The following is an 18,699-nucleotide window of genomic DNA, read 5'->3' as shown; positions in this document are numbered from 1 at the left end:
ATCTCGGTTTTTTCTTGTGTGTCTCTTATTCTCTTTTCTTTTCTAGGTACTTCTTTGGGAATCTTATTGTCTCTTTCTATCTCTCTCTCGCCATTTTCTTCGTATTTTTAGGGATATCTGTCGAAGTTTCGTCACCTCATTCTTTTTATCTACGTTTTTACCACCTCCAGTTGCAATATTTCCTGGAGTTCATTTGTATTTTTTTTCTTCCTCCTCTCACTCATTCTCTTTTTTTCTTCTTTCCAGCTTCTCTAATTTTTTCTCTCTCCGTCCGAACTTTTTTTTTCTTCTCTAGGAATGGAGTGAGTGTCGTCCTCTACTCGCTTCCCATTTTCTTTAATTCATCCATTTTCTTTCCCTGTGACAAAATTGTACCTAGAAAAATTTACCATTTATTATAACTCTTTTATATAATTACAGTGTATATGTATATTTTTATCCTATAGAGACCCAAACTATACGGGACATACAGATTTAATTTCTACATTCACAAGTACAGTTTCGGTCAGAAGGCGTGACACACCATACTTACTTCCGCTGACTTTGTCGTTTATTTTTTTCAATTTTAAGTCCTCTGATCTATGAATTGCCATGCTCTGTTACTCAAATGTCAGCAGAAAAGAGGAGAATGAAAGGATAAGTACTTGTGAGATTGAAGGAAAAGTATTTGTGAGATCAGAGGAGTTAAGAGTGAAAGAAAACGAGAGCCAGTGGAAAGTGAGTGGAGAGGTAGTGACGTGGCTTCTAACCTCGACTGTACCACCTTACGGATTACTTACTGTCGCTACGAAGGAACAAGTTTATGACACAGACCTCGTAGATTACAAGTATTTACTTTTATTTCATTTTTATTCTCATCTTGATTTGAAAGCCGTGTGTTGTTTTTTTCCTTAACTCACTTTGAAGGGTTTTAAAACAGCATATACAGCTAAAATGGTTTATGAATTTAGTTTTCACATTGGATTGGATGTTTTATTTCGTTTTGGTTTCGTTTTCTTTTTTTTTTACCTTTTTTGTTTCGTTTGACCACCATTCCCTCTATAGTGGTTAATAATAATCTGATCCATAAACCAACTCACACACACTGGTTTTTATATATTTATTTTTTTCATATAGAGAAAAAAAACTTAGACAGACACGCAGAGCAAGTCAAGACTCGTAAGTAGTAACACAGTACTTTCTTACACCTAGAGAGTATATAATCTTATCTTTTGTTTAATAATGTGCACACTTATTTTACCGTAGAATTATACCCACTATACCCACCACCTACCCACCACCCACACCCACCCAGCCCACCCAGCCCACCCTCTCCTCTCTCCCGCCATGATGAGGGAGAGCCAAGTACTTGTTAACATCTGCCAAGGGAGTAAGTATGGCGTCCGTGTTGGTGTGTGTGTTCCGGAGGCTACTAATTACCTCTCTCCCTCCACACACACACTCGCTTTCGTCGCCATGACAGGAACGCTCACCCAGACTAAAGCCAGGCGACCAGGGAAGCCGCAAGCCATCCTTGTCTGAGATTATTCCGGACTGGCCCACCCTACATGCTGTCAAACGTACAAGGGTAAAGCACATCCTATCAGGCGTCAGGCTCCCGTTACCCTCACTCCCCATCGCTAACTCAGCCTCCCCTTCTTAGTCTCCGTTTTCTGTAAATACACGCACCTGAAGAGATTCTGTAAACGCCTGGTTATTATTATTATTATCATTATTATTATTATACGTACAAGCCTCTGTTTGTTGCTCTATTTATTGATTTTTTTTATTTTTGTATATATATTTTTTTATTATCATTTCCTTCTTCCTCTTCTTATCCGAGGCTTATCTACGTTTACTATTTTTATGGTTTATTTATTTTTTTATTTTCATTTTCGCTTTCAGTGGAATTATTTTCGTTTGTCATCTGCGTTTGCTATTTTCTAGACGTGGTCAGTGGCTTCTTATCGTCTTTATTTATTTACTGTCTCTTTTGTTGGATTATTTTACTTCTCAAAACCCTCTCCCCGTCCTCCTCCTTACCAGCCATTCCTTCAACCCTCCCTACCTTTCTACCCCGCCTCTGTCCCTCCTCCCGTCCCCCCCTCACAGCCATGTCAGTCTTAGAAATGAAAGAAGACAAAAATACCAAGCCACTCACTGGATCAGAGAACGCCCAGCTGTTTCTGTGGCTTCATAAATTTTCTTTTGGTTTCCGTCCTTAAATAAACGTATTGTATTGTTTCCTAAATCCGTAATTCTGTAAAATTTGTATGATAAATTTCGCTTCCTTCCAGCAGCTTGCGTAGAGTGAACCGAAGAGAACCTGAAATAAAGACACTTGTGGATAACTGCAACTTGTAAAAGCTTTGAGGTATTTTTTTGGGTTACAAGTATTTTCGAAACCAAATCTCCCCGCCTTGCATGGCTAAACATCTGCCGTTCCCGTTAAACCTTCCATGTTATTGTTATGCTCTTAGGAAGAAGTTCAGTTCATGTCACCATCATGCAAAGTCAATATTTGTTGAAGACATTTGAAAAATTTATCCCCGGCCAGGGTGCCTTGCCCCTCCCCCTTCTCCCTACTCCTCCGTCTTATTTCTCTTGTTAACATTCAGGTTCTTTTTCTAGCAAACCTTACGATTTACCTTCTGCTTGGCTTCCTCCTGTCCCTCCCACCCCCTTCTGCCCCTCGCGCCGGCCCGCCCTGCCCTGTCCTGCCCCGCCCCGCCCCGATAGGCCTCTAAGACCCGTCTTTCTCCCCGGGGCAGGAAGGGGACGAGCCCCGCAGACTTTCCCTCGCTGACATTATCCCAGATTGGCCTAAGCTGCAACACTGGACCGAGGTTTGGCAACACTGGAAAGAGGTTTGGCACGCTTGAACAAGTGCATTCATGACTTCCTTCATTCATTCATTCATTCCCTTTTAGTCATGATTACGGCACTGCGGCCTCACTCTTGGCCTCCTGACATGAGTAATGAGTATTGTTTTCCTTTTATCTAATGTTCGATTTTTTTTTCCTCTTGATCTCTCTTTCTTACCTGTGTACCTGAAGCCTGATGACACACCTGGCCTGGCGACCCGCGGGAGTGTCACTAAAGGAGCCGCGACACGGACAATTATGTAGTGCGAGTGTAATAAAGCAAACCCTAAAGGAAAACTAAAGAGCTGTAAACACCTCATCGTGCTTAAAGACCCATCGCATAAACCCGCCGCAACGAATTAAAGGGTGACTCGAATAAACCAATAAAACTAAGACAACTCACTAAACCGAACCCCACAAAACCAAAAAAAAGAAAATCACTCCGGAAGCTAAACAAAGGAATAATAATGCAAACTTAAGCCATAAAACTAAAAACCAAAACTTCTAAAACCAATATAAAACTCCCTTAAACCTCTCCACCCCTTAAAAACCACCCTGTAAAACATTCTGCATGACACTGTACAGTTACTCTTATCATGCACAGTAATACGCATATGTCTGTTGGAAGGCCCGTCCCTCTCTCTAGACACATCAAGTCACCCACTACTACCATTCATACGCTTGGAAAAACACCAATACAAAATCCTTAATGAAAACAATGCTATACTTTTATCATCTCAGAAAGGCGGACGGGACCTTTACTCTACTTCAAGACGATCTTCTTTATGTTTTCTTTCAGTTTCTCCATTTTCTAGAAGTGGCCGGATGCAGGCATGATGGTACTCCTCTAAGGCATGACTCTAGGCTGCATGATTGCCGTACGTCTAGCCATAAAGACATAGAGCAATGTCACTCCAGCCCTGTAATTGGGGGGAGTTGTGTCAGCTGTTTGGGAGGGGACTGACTCAAGGGACACGGTCTTGTCTTGGTAATCATCGTATTCTCTCAGTGATTCAGCCTCTCTTTGCTTCTCGTGATCCTCTCCTTGAGTCATGATTAATAGATTGTCTAAAATGTAATGCTTATGGGATGTAAATGCGTTTTTACAGTAATTTTTAGAGGAGAAAGTTTTTTTTTTCTCTCTTTCTCTCTCTCTTGTATTCAATTTTTTTTTCATTTTTAAGTTAGTAATTCAAAAAAGAGTTTACAAGAAAGTGTACAAGTTTCTAATATTTTGTCTTGCTCTTATATAGAAGTAGAGATTAAAATTAATGTATAAACAGTAAACGCGAGGACGAAGTCACTGTATCATGGAAAATATACCTTTAACTTTATTCTCTGATCTGTAAAATAATGAACTTAACATATCTCACATATACATGGAGAAAAATATCTATAAAAACGAACTAAAGAAGGAGAATCATGAGAAAAAGGTATGAGAGAGAAAAAATAAATAAATACTTAATCGCAAACAAGAGATAAAAAACTGAAAAAACAAATGAACATCAAAAAGCTAAGCCGTCTCCTTCCCTCATGCCCCTCCTGGCCAGCCCCAGCCTTGCAGCACCGAGACACGCCACCTGCCGCTGTCTCCGCCGCCTCGCCGCCGCTGCAGACACTTTCATCTCATTCACACGCACGTCCGCATGTCCAATGCTTAGATGTGGAAATAGTAATCCGCACTCCGCACCGGCAATGTTTTCTTGTCTTGCTGGTGCTGTTACGCTCTGGCAGGTCAGGTCACGCCTCACGACGGTCCAGCGTGACCTCTGTGACCTTGATTATCTCCATGTACTGTACCTGTGTGTTATTATCGTTATTATTATCATTGGTGTTATGGTTACTGTTGTTGTTGTTATTGTTATTAGCACTAAGTCTTCTAAAAAGTTTCATGTGGTCAGTTCCTATGTTTTGTGGTCAAAGGTAAAGATGTAAATACTGTTTTGTACCCGTGGCTTTGTCAAGGATTTGCTGGGATTTGCTCTTGATGCAGGTGTCAGTGGGTGTCACAAGGGCCGGGTGCCTGCTTGCCTCCCTGATCTGCCGCTTCATCACAAGTAACACTAGAAAAAAGTCATAAAAAATGGCACTTCGTTCTCACTTTTGAGTTAATCATGAAAACCATAATATAACTATTACGAACTTCTGACTTTCGTTTTTTTTTTTTTTTTAATGTACATTTTGAAAGCTTTCATTGATTTTGCCGGTGAGAATAATAACTCACATTAAAAATAAAAGAAAAACGACAGGGCGGCACAGCAAACACTCTCACCCGTGCACGCTCATCTTATCACTGGTCTCATGCCACTCCTCTCTCCCTCTCCACCCGCCCCGCCTCCTCCCGCCGAGCAGAAGCAGGAGTCATGGATCAAGCCCCTGGTGGATCTGACGGTGAAGGAAGGCAAGGAGAAGATAGCCAAGTTCGAAGGTGAATTCTCCAAGAAGGACTCCAAGCCCAAGTGGTTCTTCAAAAAGGATGTAAGTAGTCAGTGAGAGAGAGAGAGAGAGAGAGAGAGAGAGAGAGAGAGAGAGAGAGAGAGAGAGAGAGAGAGAGAGAGAGAATATCAGTGTGAATGAAAGACTCTATCGTTTATTTTTATTCCCGTTACTGTTATGATTACCTTTTACGTATTAGTATTTAGATTATAAAAATAAGTGTGTGTGTGTGTGTGTGTGTGTGTGTGTGTGTGTGTGTGTGTGTGTGTGTGTGTGTGTGTGTGTGTGTGTGTGTGTGTGTGTGTGTGTGTGTGTGCGCGCACCTCTTTGTTAGTCGATGTAAGTGAAAGAACTCATCCTTTATCTTATTTCATTGTTATAATCGTTTTTATTAGCATTCAGATAGTAGTAATAGATAGTTAGCACTGAAATTAAAAATATAAACAGATAAGAGGTTGATTTTATCTTTGCTAAGCTTCAGAAATACGTTTTTAAGTGATTAGTATAGAAAAGTCTTTAAAGCTGTAGACAGTTAAGGGAAAGCTTGATCATGAGTGAGAGGATTAAATAGTGAGGGTGGGTAAGTGGATGGTTGAGTATGTGACGGTTTCTTTGTCTGTATGAGATTTTTTATCCTTTGAGCTTTCATGTGGTCTAGATTCAAGGAAGTACAGCGATGATTGATTACACTGATTTTTTCTAGATATTTTTCCAATTTACGATGCAGAATCCATGTTGAAATATCCCTGAAATCATGAAAACTTAGAAAACTTAATTCAAAAACCCAATAACGTCCCTTGAAACCCATAATAACTTTTACTGTAGTTAGATAAAAAGGTAAGATATGATGTCGAAACTTAATACAAAGTCTTATCTGTACGTTTCACTATGATGGCGCTAAACACACTCTTCTTCACCCCCTCAGGAGCAAAACCCCAATTACGTCCTTTGAAAATCCTAATAACTTTCAATACAGTTAGATAAAAAACCAAGATATGATGCTGAAACTGAATACAAAGTCTTATCTGTGTGTCTGGCTGTGATGGCGTTAAACACACTCTTCTTCACCCCTCAGGAGCTCTTCCCAGGCTCAAAGTACAAGTTCAAGTCGGAGAATTGCGTGCACTCCATCATCATCAGCAAACCCACGGTGGAGGACATGGGTCGCTACTCCGTGGAGTGTATGGGCATCTCCTGCGCCGCCATCCTCACCGTCCAGGGTTTGTGCCATGGCCTGCTTTTTTGTCTTCTGCTGTCATTGTCCAGAAGTTAGGTCTTGTGTTCTGTCTTGTCCTACTGTCTGTGTCAGGTCTTGTCATGCTGAAAGATTGGTGCTGTCTCTGTTTCCAAGGAGCGTTTTTGGCCTTGTCACCGTTAAAGATTGGTGATTTTTCTGTTTCCAAGGAGTGTTAGATCTTGTTACCCTGAGAGATTGGCCTTGTTTCTGTTTTCAAGTATGTGTCATGTCCTTCCACCCTGTTTCTATTTACAATGAGTGTTAGATCCTGCTATCCTGAGAAATTGGCTGTGTTTCCGTTTCCAAGGAGTGTGTTAGGTCTTGTTAAATTGAAAGATTGGCCTTGTTTCTGTTTTCAAGTAGTGTGTTATGTCCTTCCAGCCTGAGAGATTGTCCTTGCTTCTATTTCCAAGTAGTGTGTTATGTCCTTCCAGCCTGAGAGATTGTCCTTGCTTCTATTTCCAAGTAGTGTGTTATGTCCGTCCAGCCTGAGAGATTGGCCTTGTTTCTGTTTCCAAGTAGTGTGTTGGGTCTCTCCAGCCTGAGAGATTAGCCTTGTTTCTGTTTCCAAGTAGTGTGTTAGGTCTTTCCACCCTGAGAGACTGGCCTTGTTTCTATTTCCAAGTAGTGTGTTATGTCCTTCCACCCTGAGGGATTGGCCTTGTTTCTGTTTCCAAGTAGAGTGTTAGATCTTTCCACCCTGAGAGATTGACTGCTTCTATTTCCAAGTAGTGTGTTGGGTCTCTCCAGCCTGAGAGATTGGTCTTATTTCTGTTTCCAAGTAGTGTATTAGGTCTTTCTAGTTCTTCATTGGTCTTACCAACTCAGAGATTCGCTTTCATTCCCCAGATCTGCAACACTCTTTCTCAATTTCCTTGTCTACTGTTTCAAGTGATATTCTGTTACTAGCATCACCTTGCCTCCATGTTAGTTTATCCTATGTCAGTCTTGCATATTGTTTGTAGTTAGACATATCTTATTAGATACGCCAAATTATGATGGTGATGTTATAAAGTTTTCCATCAGTCAGTTCAGGTCGTATCCTCTTTGTTTCCTTTCGAATAAATCCTTTTTGTCTGTGTTATTTTTAATTTCTTGTTGTGTAACGCTTCTTTGCACTCGCCACTCTCTATTTCACTGCCTCGTTCAATAGGAAACCCCTTTTTAGCTCGCTTTTTTTTAATACTGTACAGTCAACCTTTCTTGTTCTTGCATCGCCTTTATTTCACTTCACCCCGCCTTCCCCGCAGAGCCTGACCCTGATTACAAGTTCGTGCGGCCGCTGCCAAAGAAGACCAGCTGCTACACCACCAAGGAGGCCACTCTGGAGGCGCAGGTCAACTCCCACAAGGCCATCGTGCACTGGTTTTACGGGGACACTAAGATCGAGGTGAGTCAGCGCCATCTGTTGCCACTGCCACGAAGTTTGACTCGCAGCGTGAAACTTTACCGCAAATTATCAGTTTTTATTTCCTTTCAACCATACAATGTGAAAAGAGAAGTTTTTCAGTAACTAAATTGAATAAATCTGGAAATAATCTACAGAATATAGCAAGAGATTATCAGTTTTCATTTCTTATTAGCCAGAAATGTAAAAAGTAACAAATTACCACTTAATAAAAATAGTATTATGCTACGAAACCAGTAAATCTCCTATAACTGAAGTAAATTACAAATAAGTGCTAATAGTATTGCAAAAGACTACTTCCGTTTCGATTTAACCAGAAATATAGAACGAGGTTAATATCAAATAAGCTTTATAAATCCTTGAGAAAATAGTGATACAAATTGAACTGCGTGTTTCAGGACAACGAGAAGTACGAGACCTACAAGGACATGACCGGCACAGTGCGTCTCACCATCAAGAAGGCCAGCAAGAAGGACAAGGGCAAGTACACCGCCAAGATCTTCCGCTGTGAGAAGGAAGTGTCGGAAACAACCCTCAGTGTCGTCGGTGAGTGGACAGTAGTAGTAGTAGTAGTAGTAGTAGTAGTAGTAGTAGTAGTAGTAGTAGTAGTAGTAGTAGTAGTAGTAGTAGTAGTAATGGTAGTAGTAGTAGTAGTAGTGGTGGTGGTGGTAGTAGTAGTAGTGGTGGTAGTATTAGTAGTGGTAGTAGTGGTGATGGAGGTGGTGCTAGTAATAGTATTAGTAGTGATATAATAGTTCCCCTCCTACATAAAGTAGTAGCAGCAGTAGTAATAGTAGTAGCAGTAAAAATAGCAGTAGTAGTAGTAGTAGTAGAAGACAAGCTTATGAATTAAAATGATAGATGGAAACAGGTAAATAATTCTGTATGGACCATCACACGTACACTTTGACTTACAACTTCCCTTATGCTCTTATGTTCCCATGTACTACTGCTACATCTATCGTCCCTCAGACCAGCCCTTCAAGTTCACGAAGACGCTCAAGTCAAGGACGGTCACTGAGAACCACAAGGTCGTGCTGGAGTGTGAGGTGGACGAGGCTGAGGCGCCCGTTGAGTGGTACTACGGGGACAAGAAGCTCACGCCGGATACCAAAGGGTGAGCAGACTAACGCTCCTGATTCCTTACGCTCGGTTACTGACGGCTAGTGAACGGGAGGCTGGGGAAAGTGGTCAGCTGGTGTGTTGTAGCAGAGGATTGTGGGTCATTTACTTTGTGGTTTAGTGAAAGTAGCGGTATTTTGCATAGTGTTTACTTGACGCTTAGATACTGACGGTTGGTGAAGAGGGAGGTTGGTCAGCTGGTATGTTGTATTAGAGGATTATGGATAATTTGCTTCGGTTTAAGGAGAATAGTATTGCTCTCCTTAGTTTTAGTTGACGCCTTGTTACTGACGGCAAGTGAGAGAGTGGTCAGCGGGTGTGTTGTAGCAGAGCGTTGTGAGTAATTTGCTTTGTGGTTCAGTGAGAGTAGTGTTGCTTTGCTTAGTGTTAGTTTTGATTGACGTGATATAAATGAAAACGGAAGAGAATGGAAGAAAAAGAGAGATAATAAACAAGAAAAGGAAAACGAGAACTGTAAGGGGAGTTCTTTTCCTTTTTCTTGTATTTTAGTACTTATTTCTGTTCAGTGAGATTAATGTGTGTAGTTTTAATTAGCATTAGTGAAGGGAGATCTTTTTATGTAGTTAAATGGGTGCCAATTTTTATGAGACAAGGCATGAAAGATTATCTAATTGACAGAGATTTTATTTTACAAGAAACTTTGATTTTATGAGCTTTTCATCGATATTTAGTTATTTTTACCTTTATAGTTCCAAGAGTTACTTAATCCTTGTCTTATTCCCAAGTTTTCATCAGGATATAATAACAATTAAGTTTTTTTTTTTATTTGTTCTTGTTATTGTTGTATTTGTTGCCGAGTGCTCGTCTTATTTTGACTTGCGTGTTACTTAAATTTATATGTTATTTTTCAGTTGTTTGTCTTTTGTTTATTAATCAACGGTATATTTTGTGAATTACCCTTCCTCTCTGTGCTCTGTCTGCTCCTTTCCCCTTCTGTGTGTGTGTGTGTGTGTGTGTGTGTGTGTGTGTGTGTGTGTGTGTGTGTGTGTGTGTGTGTGTGTGTGTGTGTGTCTGTGTGTGTCTTCTTCAATGCTCTGTCCTTCTTTCTTTTTATGTGTAATCGACTTTGTGAGAGTAAGACGAGAGAGAGAGAGAGAGAGAGAGAGAGAGAGAGAGAGAGAGAGAGAGAGAGAGAGATGACCTTGTATGTTGTGAGGACGTTTGTTGTTGGACCTGACCTAGGTTTGCCCTCTCACAGATCTCAAGGTTCCTCGTACATCCGCACAGGCGCTCAGAGGTAAAGCAAACCCACCTGTACTTGACCAACAAAAACCTGGCTTCTGGTATCGACTGTGATGCTTTTTTACCTTTTTAATTTTGACTTCCCACCAATTTCTTTCCTGAGTCAGCGTAGTCCTCGGTTCAGATGCGATGTTGACACCTACAGCGTATGGACCGAGGGCTGAGTTGGCTTTTTCTTCTATTTTATGTTTATCTTCCTTTTTTTGTATTTTTTTCGCTACATGTGACTGACCTAGCGACGTAGTGTTAATCTGAAGGGACTAGACCCGCTGTGGACATGACTCTGGGCCCTTGAATAACCATCAAACCTCAAGAAATATAATCTAAATGAAGGAACTGTGGATGTATGACTGTATATCCACTTTCTTTTTGACTCATCCATCATCTGTGACTTAAATAAACATATGCGGCGGTGGTTAACTAAACGATACGCTATTTAATTCAATCTACCACGTTTTAAAATGGAAATCTAAGCTAAATGTTCTAAACTATAAATGGAACTACTTCTTACTGCTATCCCTTTCCTTTCCCACCCTCCCTCATACCCTCACGTGACCTCAAAACATCGACTTCTATAATCTGCCTGACCCAGCACGAGGCCGCGGTCATCCTGTGCCCCGTTGGCTTTACTGGTTTTGTTTATTTTTATTCAGTGATCGATATTCATTTGTGATTTATTCATACACAAATTTTATGTTTCATTTATCTATTTTTTTTTCTTTTTGATCAATAATTTGTTTTCTTAAAGATTCAAGTATTACAACAACTGTTTTCAAAGTCTCTACCTCCGTGGTGATAGAAATTTCTACTTAGAACTCTTATTTTGTTTTATTTTACCTTATTCTTTAGCTTCTCGGGCGAGACGTTTCTTTGTCTGCATTTTGGCTGCACTGTCTTAATTTTTCTTGTTATTTTCCTCCTGACGTGGCTACTGCAATGCCAAGGAGAGGTAGAGACTGACGCGGGGCACAGACTGACGCCTCCTGCTCAACACATCCCCCACACACGCTACTTTTCTCCCTTCAGAATTTTGCTGGAGTTTCGCCATCCTTTACCCTCACACCCTTGCCACTACTCCTTCACTCCTCTCACTCCCCTTCAGCTCATACCGTGGGCGTCAGAGTTAAGATCTTTCCATTCCTTACTTTTTCAACGGCATATTTTTTTTGTATACTCATCCCTTGCTTGCACTGGTTAAGGCTTTGCACGGCGTATTTGTCGTACTGGCTAAGACACCGACAATCTTTTTGCTGTTATCTCAGTTAGGGAAAAGAGAGGCAAGACAGAATAAAGACCAAAGCAGAGTAAGATAGTGAAAAAAAGAGAGAATCAGACCTTACATGAAGCAGACCAAAGTATAGACGTAACAGTACGTCATGTAGCAAGACTCCCACTGCTGTACCAGCCACACGAGACCTTAACGGAACCATCCACACTAAGAGACAGAGATCAGACTCCCTCTATGCGCTCACCTTTGACGCGCGAGACAACCATGCACACATTGAGCCGGGAACACGGAACCCACCTAGTGACACAAAACCGCATCACCTCACCCGCTAATTTGTCCCCTCTCTCTCTCTCCCGCTCCCGCCCCGCCTGCAGCATCAAGATCATGAAGGACGGCAGGAAGAGACAGCTGGTGTTCAAGAGTATCACAATGGAAGATGCTGGCAACTACAGCTGCAGAACTAACGCTGATGAGACCGCCTGCGAGACCATTGTGCAGTGTGAGTAATGGTGCCTATTCTGCGTATGAGTACCACGACGCATTTCCATTTTCATTCTGCTTACTATTTGGTGATTTTATATAGCTTCAGAAACTTAATGTGGGGGATTTAAATAGTGAAGACTCTGGCCACCAATATTCTAACCTTCATAAACCCTCGCCTTTTATGCTAACACACACAAAAAAAAAAAACTGAAACCACACACACTAGAAAAAATTCTCATCCATAATAAAACTTCCCCTTGACCTTCCTCTTTCTCTCTATTTATCTCCTCTTCTCTTCCCCTCCCACACACCAACACAAAACAGACCACAGCACCAAATCACTCTCCCATAATCGAAAACAAGTTCCATAAAAAAGCTCTTTCTCCTGTTTCTCTCCCTACAATACCAAATCACTCTCCTCTCTCTCCCACAGTCGAAAACAAGTTCAAGAAGCCACTGCAGGACCAGACCACTTTCGAGAAGCAGCCCGCGACCTTCGAAGTGGAGCTGGTGGACCCCGACGCACCCCTCACTTGGTTCATCAAGGGCGAGGAAGTCAAGCCCGGTGACAACTATGAGATCGTGAAGAAAGGAGCCGTGCACAAGCTGATCATTAAGGAGGCAGCCATGGACCACGAGGGAGAGATCAAGGTGAGGTTACACACACACACACACACACACACACACACACACACACACACACACACACACACACACACACACACACACACACACACACACACACACACACACAGCAGGGGAGATTACCTGGGCGAACGGTTCACAGTTTTAAAGAACAATACATCATCACGTCGCTATTAAAAGACTGGGTGGAGTTTACAGGCCTTAACTCAATTGTTTAAAAGCATTTGCAGCTAAACACAGCACCAAGAACTTCTCGTAAACTCCTACTTGACTCATGAAACGCCTACACATCCAACATATCCTTCAATACGTCATTAGTAAAGAGACTAAGGGGAGTTTACAAGCTTTTTCTCAATCATTTAAAAGCATTTGCAGGTAAACACAACATCAAAAACTTCTCGTAAACTCCTGCTTGACTCGAAACGCTTACACACCCTATATATACATATCCTTCACATCCTGCCTAAAGCTGAAAGGAATCTCTGAAAATCGAAATAATCAGTACGTCCTTCATGCAACGCTCCTCCTCAGGTTGTGTGCGGGAATCTGGAGACCTCTTGCCAGCTCAGTGTAGGCGAAGGAGAGAAGCCCCCGAGCATCAAACCTGAGGAACCCATCGAGGGCCCCGCCAGCAAGCCCTTGACCTTCGAAGTTCCTTACACTAGTAAGTTCCTCCTCTTGAGCCCTTGCCTTGTGAATTTTCTGTAAGCTTGTACTTTCTTCTTCCACATGTCACTGGTCTGTCCTTTTATGTTACACTTCAACATCAACATCAAGAAGAAAACATAGAAAGATACTCGTAACATACTTCTCCACATCAATATTCATCATTAATACTATTTCATCACCACAGCAGTCAAATAACACCAGGAAACATACGCTTTAAACCATGAAAACCAAGGAGACAACATAAAAAGTTAGTTATAACATATCCTTCCACACTAACATTTATCATTAACATTTTCCACCACCACAACAGTCCCCGGCGCCAGGATCTCCAAGGTGGACGCAAAGCTCCTGAAAGACGGCAAGCCACTGAGCCCCAAGGAAGTGGAGGTCAAGGTGATGGACAAGAAGGTCGTCTATACCATCAAGAAGCCAAGCCGTGACCAGACTGGCAAGTACACGATCAAGATGTCCAACAAGGCAGGCTCCAGCACCAAGGACGTCAAGATCAACATGCAGGATAAGCCAAGTCCTCCTACCAACTTCGAGGTGCGTGTGCGAGAGGTTGTTCGTGTGGTCCTCTTCGCACTGTCTGAAAGGAACCGTCACTCTTCTTTCTTTAGTCTGTGGTTTAGTTTTTAGTGGTTCTCCAGGGATTGTGCTGTGTTATGGGGTTTTTCAAGGATTGTGATGTGAGTTCTGCAAGGAATTTATTGTTAGTTCATCAGGGAATGTGTTGTGAAGCGTTTCTCTTCCTCCCACACAGTTTGCAAGGAACAATCACTCTCAGGTTTCCCAGTTGCAGTTTTGGATAGAGTTCTTCCGTGATTCGGTTGTTTAGTGTGTAGTTCCGTGCTTTTTTTTAGTATGTGTGTTTTGAATGGCTCCTCTTCCTCCCACATAATTTCCAAGGAACGATCACTCTCAGGTTTTCCAGTTACAGTTTTCGACAGAGTTCTTCAGGGAATTGGTTGTTTAATGTGAAGTTCTGTGCTCCTGTCTTTTTTTTTTTTCTTTGTGAGAAACGAGAGGGAAATAAAATTTACTTTCTCTTTATACCTTAGAGGGAAAAATGCTTAATTTTATCTTAATGTTCGACTTCCTAGGACCGGAATTTCATTAAGAGAGAAGTATCAAAACACCTCCAGAACTGACTTAGCTATTCTGAGTATAACACGTTTTTATATTTACGTTTGGAAGCGAATGAAGTGAAGATCTTCTAAATTTTGCACCACATTACCCATTATCCAAACTCAAAACGCAACACTGCATTTCTTAATTATAAAACACAAATAAGGCTATTATTCTGATTCACTTCTGTGCTTCACCTCTATCATTTCAAAAGGCTTAAAGTTTACACGAGATTTTTTAAGATGATTTTACGGTTCTAGAGGCAGAGTGACAAGATTTCTACATTATTAAGTGGAGAAACACTCTTGAAAATCCCGCTTAACATCTCTGTTGTCTTTGAAAATGGTTGTGGTGAGAATGAAAAGCGTTTCTGAATACCGACCTTAAAACCACAACCATCTTTCCACAAAACCTCTTCACTTGACCTTGGCGTTCCTTCATAACCTAACCAATCCACCAATGTCCCCCACAGGTGTCAGAAATCTTCTCCACCTCCTGCGTGCTGACCTTCGAGCCGCCTAAGGATGACGGTGGCCTTCCCCTCACCTACTACAGTATTGAGAGGCAGGACTTCGCCGTCAAGGGTAAGAGACCACGCTATAGGGGCGATGAGGGGCGAGATAAGGGATGGAGACTTAACAAAGAAGTAACTGGAAGGCGAACTCTACTAAAAACGATCTTTCCACGTTCAGTAACTTTTTTTAGGGATTTTAAGAAATTTAAGGATGTGGAAAGAAGAGTATTAGGGTTTTTAAAGGTATTTGAAGCTGGCTGACGCACCTGTGAACCTCTGCCAGTGTTTATGTACGTATCGCGTGTATGTGTACGTGTGCGTGTGTGTTTGAATTCACATGGATCTTTTTTAGTCTTCAGTGTTTTGTGTCTCTTTCCGTCTCTTTTTCTCCATATCTGGGACCGGTTCTAAAGATCATTTCGCGCTACAAGTCTTGGATATGAGCTTTTATGTTTTGTCTTGTGTGTGTGTTAGTGTGTCGCCAAGGTTACATGTGCGTGCCTGTGTACGTGTCCTTGTGTGCGTTTTGAAGCATAGCCATGTAGCTTTGTGTCAGTACAAGTATGTAGCAATATTCTGGCGTGCTTTGTGACATGTGCTCCGTGTGATGCAATGTGTATGTTGCGTGTGTTGCTGCTGAGGTTACAAGGTGCTAAGAGTGAGTGGCATTTGATCTTCCATGAGTATTCGTGTCTTGGCTTCGATTCTGTCTCTGAAACTACATACAAACTTTCCTCTTCCAATGTGAACCCAAACACCACCAAAGGACAGTGTTTGCATTCGCCTCGCTGTAAATATCTCTCTATACTATACATTTCTCTTTCCATTGAGGTACAAGTAAGTGTAGTTCCATGATTACAATTCTCTTGATTCATTATGCTTCTGCTATAGCTATGTATGTACTCTGTGCTAAGCTTGAAGCCCGTATTCTTAAAGGTCTCAGTGTTCACACTCAACAGGCTCTAGTGGAAGTCAGTCAATTTCAAGGATGCTTTACACATAATGGTGAAATTAATAGGGATTTTCTGTCTTCACTGAAAAAGAGTTAATGAGAATCTTCAAAGGTGTTTAATGGTTTTAGTGATAATTTAACACACTGCGATATGAAACCATTACCAACACCAGGAGCCATTCATGATTATTTTTTTATAATCATATACAAAAAAAGATAAAATAATACACCTTGCAATTTTTTATCAGTTCAAAGATTGTGTGTGGCTGCAGAACAAGTAAAGAGCGATTGATAATTAAGGAAAGTGTACAAATTTGTAGTCAAAGGGTTAATAAGAGAAAATCACCTGTGAGAGTCTAACCAACTTTGTGGCCTGTGGAAATAGACCTTATAAGAGAGAGAATGGTTAAGAATACGGGCTAGCGTCCTTCCTCATTCACAACGGAGGGAGTGACTACGGTTATCATGTCTCAGTCTTCAGTCTCCTCCCGGCAAACAGAACAGAGCTCGTCAGTCACTCTCATTATTACCTCAGTTGAAAAAGCTTTCTTCATTTTAACCTTTTAGAGAACTAGATCATTTATTATTCTGTATATTTTCTATTTGGAAGGTGATAGAATTCAAGTAGTATTATGGCTTTATCCAGTTTTCATATCTGATTTTCTATTTTTTTATCTTTTTTATGTGGTTTGCTTGGAAATATGAAGACTGAGGAGGACGTAGCTTAGAATATCTTGCTTTATATCTGGTTTACTTCGTGGCAGAGAGAGAGAGAGAGAGAGAGATCACACTGAACACACACACACACACACACACACACACACACAAACACATGAACACACACACACACACACACATACACACACGCCCGGTAGCTCAGTAGCTCAGCTTCACAAGCCAAAAGACCGGGGTTCGATTCCCCGGTCGGGTGGAGATATTTGGGTGTGTCTCCTTTCACGTGTAGCCCCTGTTCATCTAGCAGTGAGTAGGTACGGGATGTAAATCGAGGAGTTGTGACCTTGTTGTCCCGGTGTGTGGTGTGTGCCTGGTCTCAGGCCTATCCGAAGATCGGAAATAATGAGCTCTGAGCTCGTTCCGTAGGGTAACGTCTGGCTGTCTCGTCAGAGACTGCAGCAGATCAAACAGTGAACACACACACACACACACACACACATCAGTATCACTCTGCCACAAAGTACTTCAGATTTTCAAAAGAATGTTTTAATTTTAAGTATGTAAGATCCTCCCAGGCACTAAAAGCAAGAGGCATCCTTAGTGAGCCTTGGTTTTCTTGCCTCGGGATGAAGAGACAGAATATTTTGGTCCGTATCCAAGAAGTCAACGCTTTACCTCGGCTGCTTTTAAGAGGCTGGAGTGGAATCCGTGGGTGTTCTCAAGGGTTTTCTTTTTTTTCTCTCTCTCTTTTTGTACGACTCGAGTAATAGTTTGAATTCAACGACATGAAGGACAAGTTACTATTTTTACGTCACGAAGAATAAGATACAAACTATTTTCCGACATCATGGGGCAGAATACGTCAATGATAACCCATTTCCATAAGTATTTTGCACAATTAAGTGGAATTATACATGGGAATTCAATTTAATTAGTATTTTGAATAATATTTTACAAAGATCAAGGGGAAAAACACATAAGAAGCAAGTTTAACAAATATTTTATAAGACAAAGAGATAAAAACAGATATAAGAAAGCAATTTAATAAGTATTTCATATCAGAGGAGAAAAACATCCGTTAGATATAAGTTAAAAAGCGTCAAGAGTAAAAAAAAAAAAAAAAAAAGAAAAGCCTGTCAAAAAAACTACAATTATTTTTACATCAAAGAAGAAGAAAACACCGTTGAAAGAAACCCAAATTAACAAGTTGGTTTTTTTTTCAATATCAAGGGAAAAACCTAGAAATCTGAACATTCACTACCTGCAGCCTTTCAAAACAGCCTGACGAGAGAGTGAAAGCGTTGAGAGGGATACGGGCCAAGAGGTGGAGGTTGGTGCGGCGTAAGAACCACGCACGCTATCTGGGACTTTGTGTTTTGACTCTGTATTTCCTCTCCCAACAGCATCGCATCCAAGAATCTGGGAAAGAACAGGTAGAGAGTGTCAACTAACCCAGTACTTGCTATGCCCTCATACCAGCTGTTACTGTTATCCCGGCGGGCCCTTCATGTCTCCGTTCGTCTTCCTCTCACACGATCCCTTGCTAAACACTTGGAGTATTCACAAAGCATCCTGCGGAGTTTGTAGGATTAAGACTCTACCAAAGAGTGCCTTAATAGGTTTTCTATGCATTTTAAGATTGGTTATGGATGCTGTAAAGGGTTTTTTCTCCTTGGAATTGCCTTGAGAGGAACACGAATAGGGATTAATATGAAGGTTAATTTTCAGCGCATCTCATTAAATAGGAAATTATTGATCCTCTTAGGTAAATAATGCCGCTGAGCGTAAATAACTGAAACCCATTTTCTATTTATGGAGGCATTTATGGGGAACTTAAATAAACAACAAAATAAATGCATAAATAGCCCGTGTACCTCGTTAAGACTCGTTAGTTCGTCCTTTTAGTATTACTAGAACGATAAGTAAACCAAAAAACAGTGACCTAAATCACTTCTCCTCAGCCGACTGGCACTATAAATACGCAGAACATGAATCAATTGACAGTCTTAAAGTAGCCATGTTAGTTAGCACGATAGATCACATATAGAGTCCGTCTAGGAAACACTCGTGGACTCCCAGTAGTCACTATGCACGGC

General features: G+C 41.2%; 1 protein-coding gene across 1 annotated transcript in view; it reads left to right on the top strand.

Annotated features, from left to right (window-relative positions):
* LOC123508687 (twitchin-like) overlaps nucleotides 1-18,699 on the top strand; it is a 166,660-nt gene that overhangs the window by 82,389 nt on the left and 65,572 nt on the right. The window contains 12 exon segments of the mRNA XM_045262547.1: nucleotides 5,196-5,321; nucleotides 6,355-6,499; nucleotides 7,767-7,906; nucleotides 8,323-8,470; nucleotides 8,897-9,041; nucleotides 10,266-10,304; nucleotides 11,912-12,036; nucleotides 12,454-12,671; nucleotides 13,197-13,329; nucleotides 13,645-13,880; nucleotides 14,935-15,046; nucleotides 18,007-18,036. Coding sequence (XP_045118482.1) covers nucleotides 5,196-5,321; nucleotides 6,355-6,499; nucleotides 7,767-7,906; nucleotides 8,323-8,470; nucleotides 8,897-9,041; nucleotides 10,266-10,304; nucleotides 11,912-12,036; nucleotides 12,454-12,671; nucleotides 13,197-13,329; nucleotides 13,645-13,880; nucleotides 14,935-15,046; nucleotides 18,007-18,036 — 1,597 coding nt within the window.

The sequence above is a fragment of the Portunus trituberculatus genome, chromosome 25 (assembly GCF_017591435.1).
Source record: "Portunus trituberculatus isolate SZX2019 chromosome 25, ASM1759143v1, whole genome shotgun sequence".
NCBI classification, from domain to species: Eukaryota; Metazoa; Arthropoda; class Malacostraca; order Decapoda; family Portunidae; genus Portunus; species Portunus trituberculatus.
This window is presented reverse-complemented; position numbering and strand designations above follow the sequence as displayed.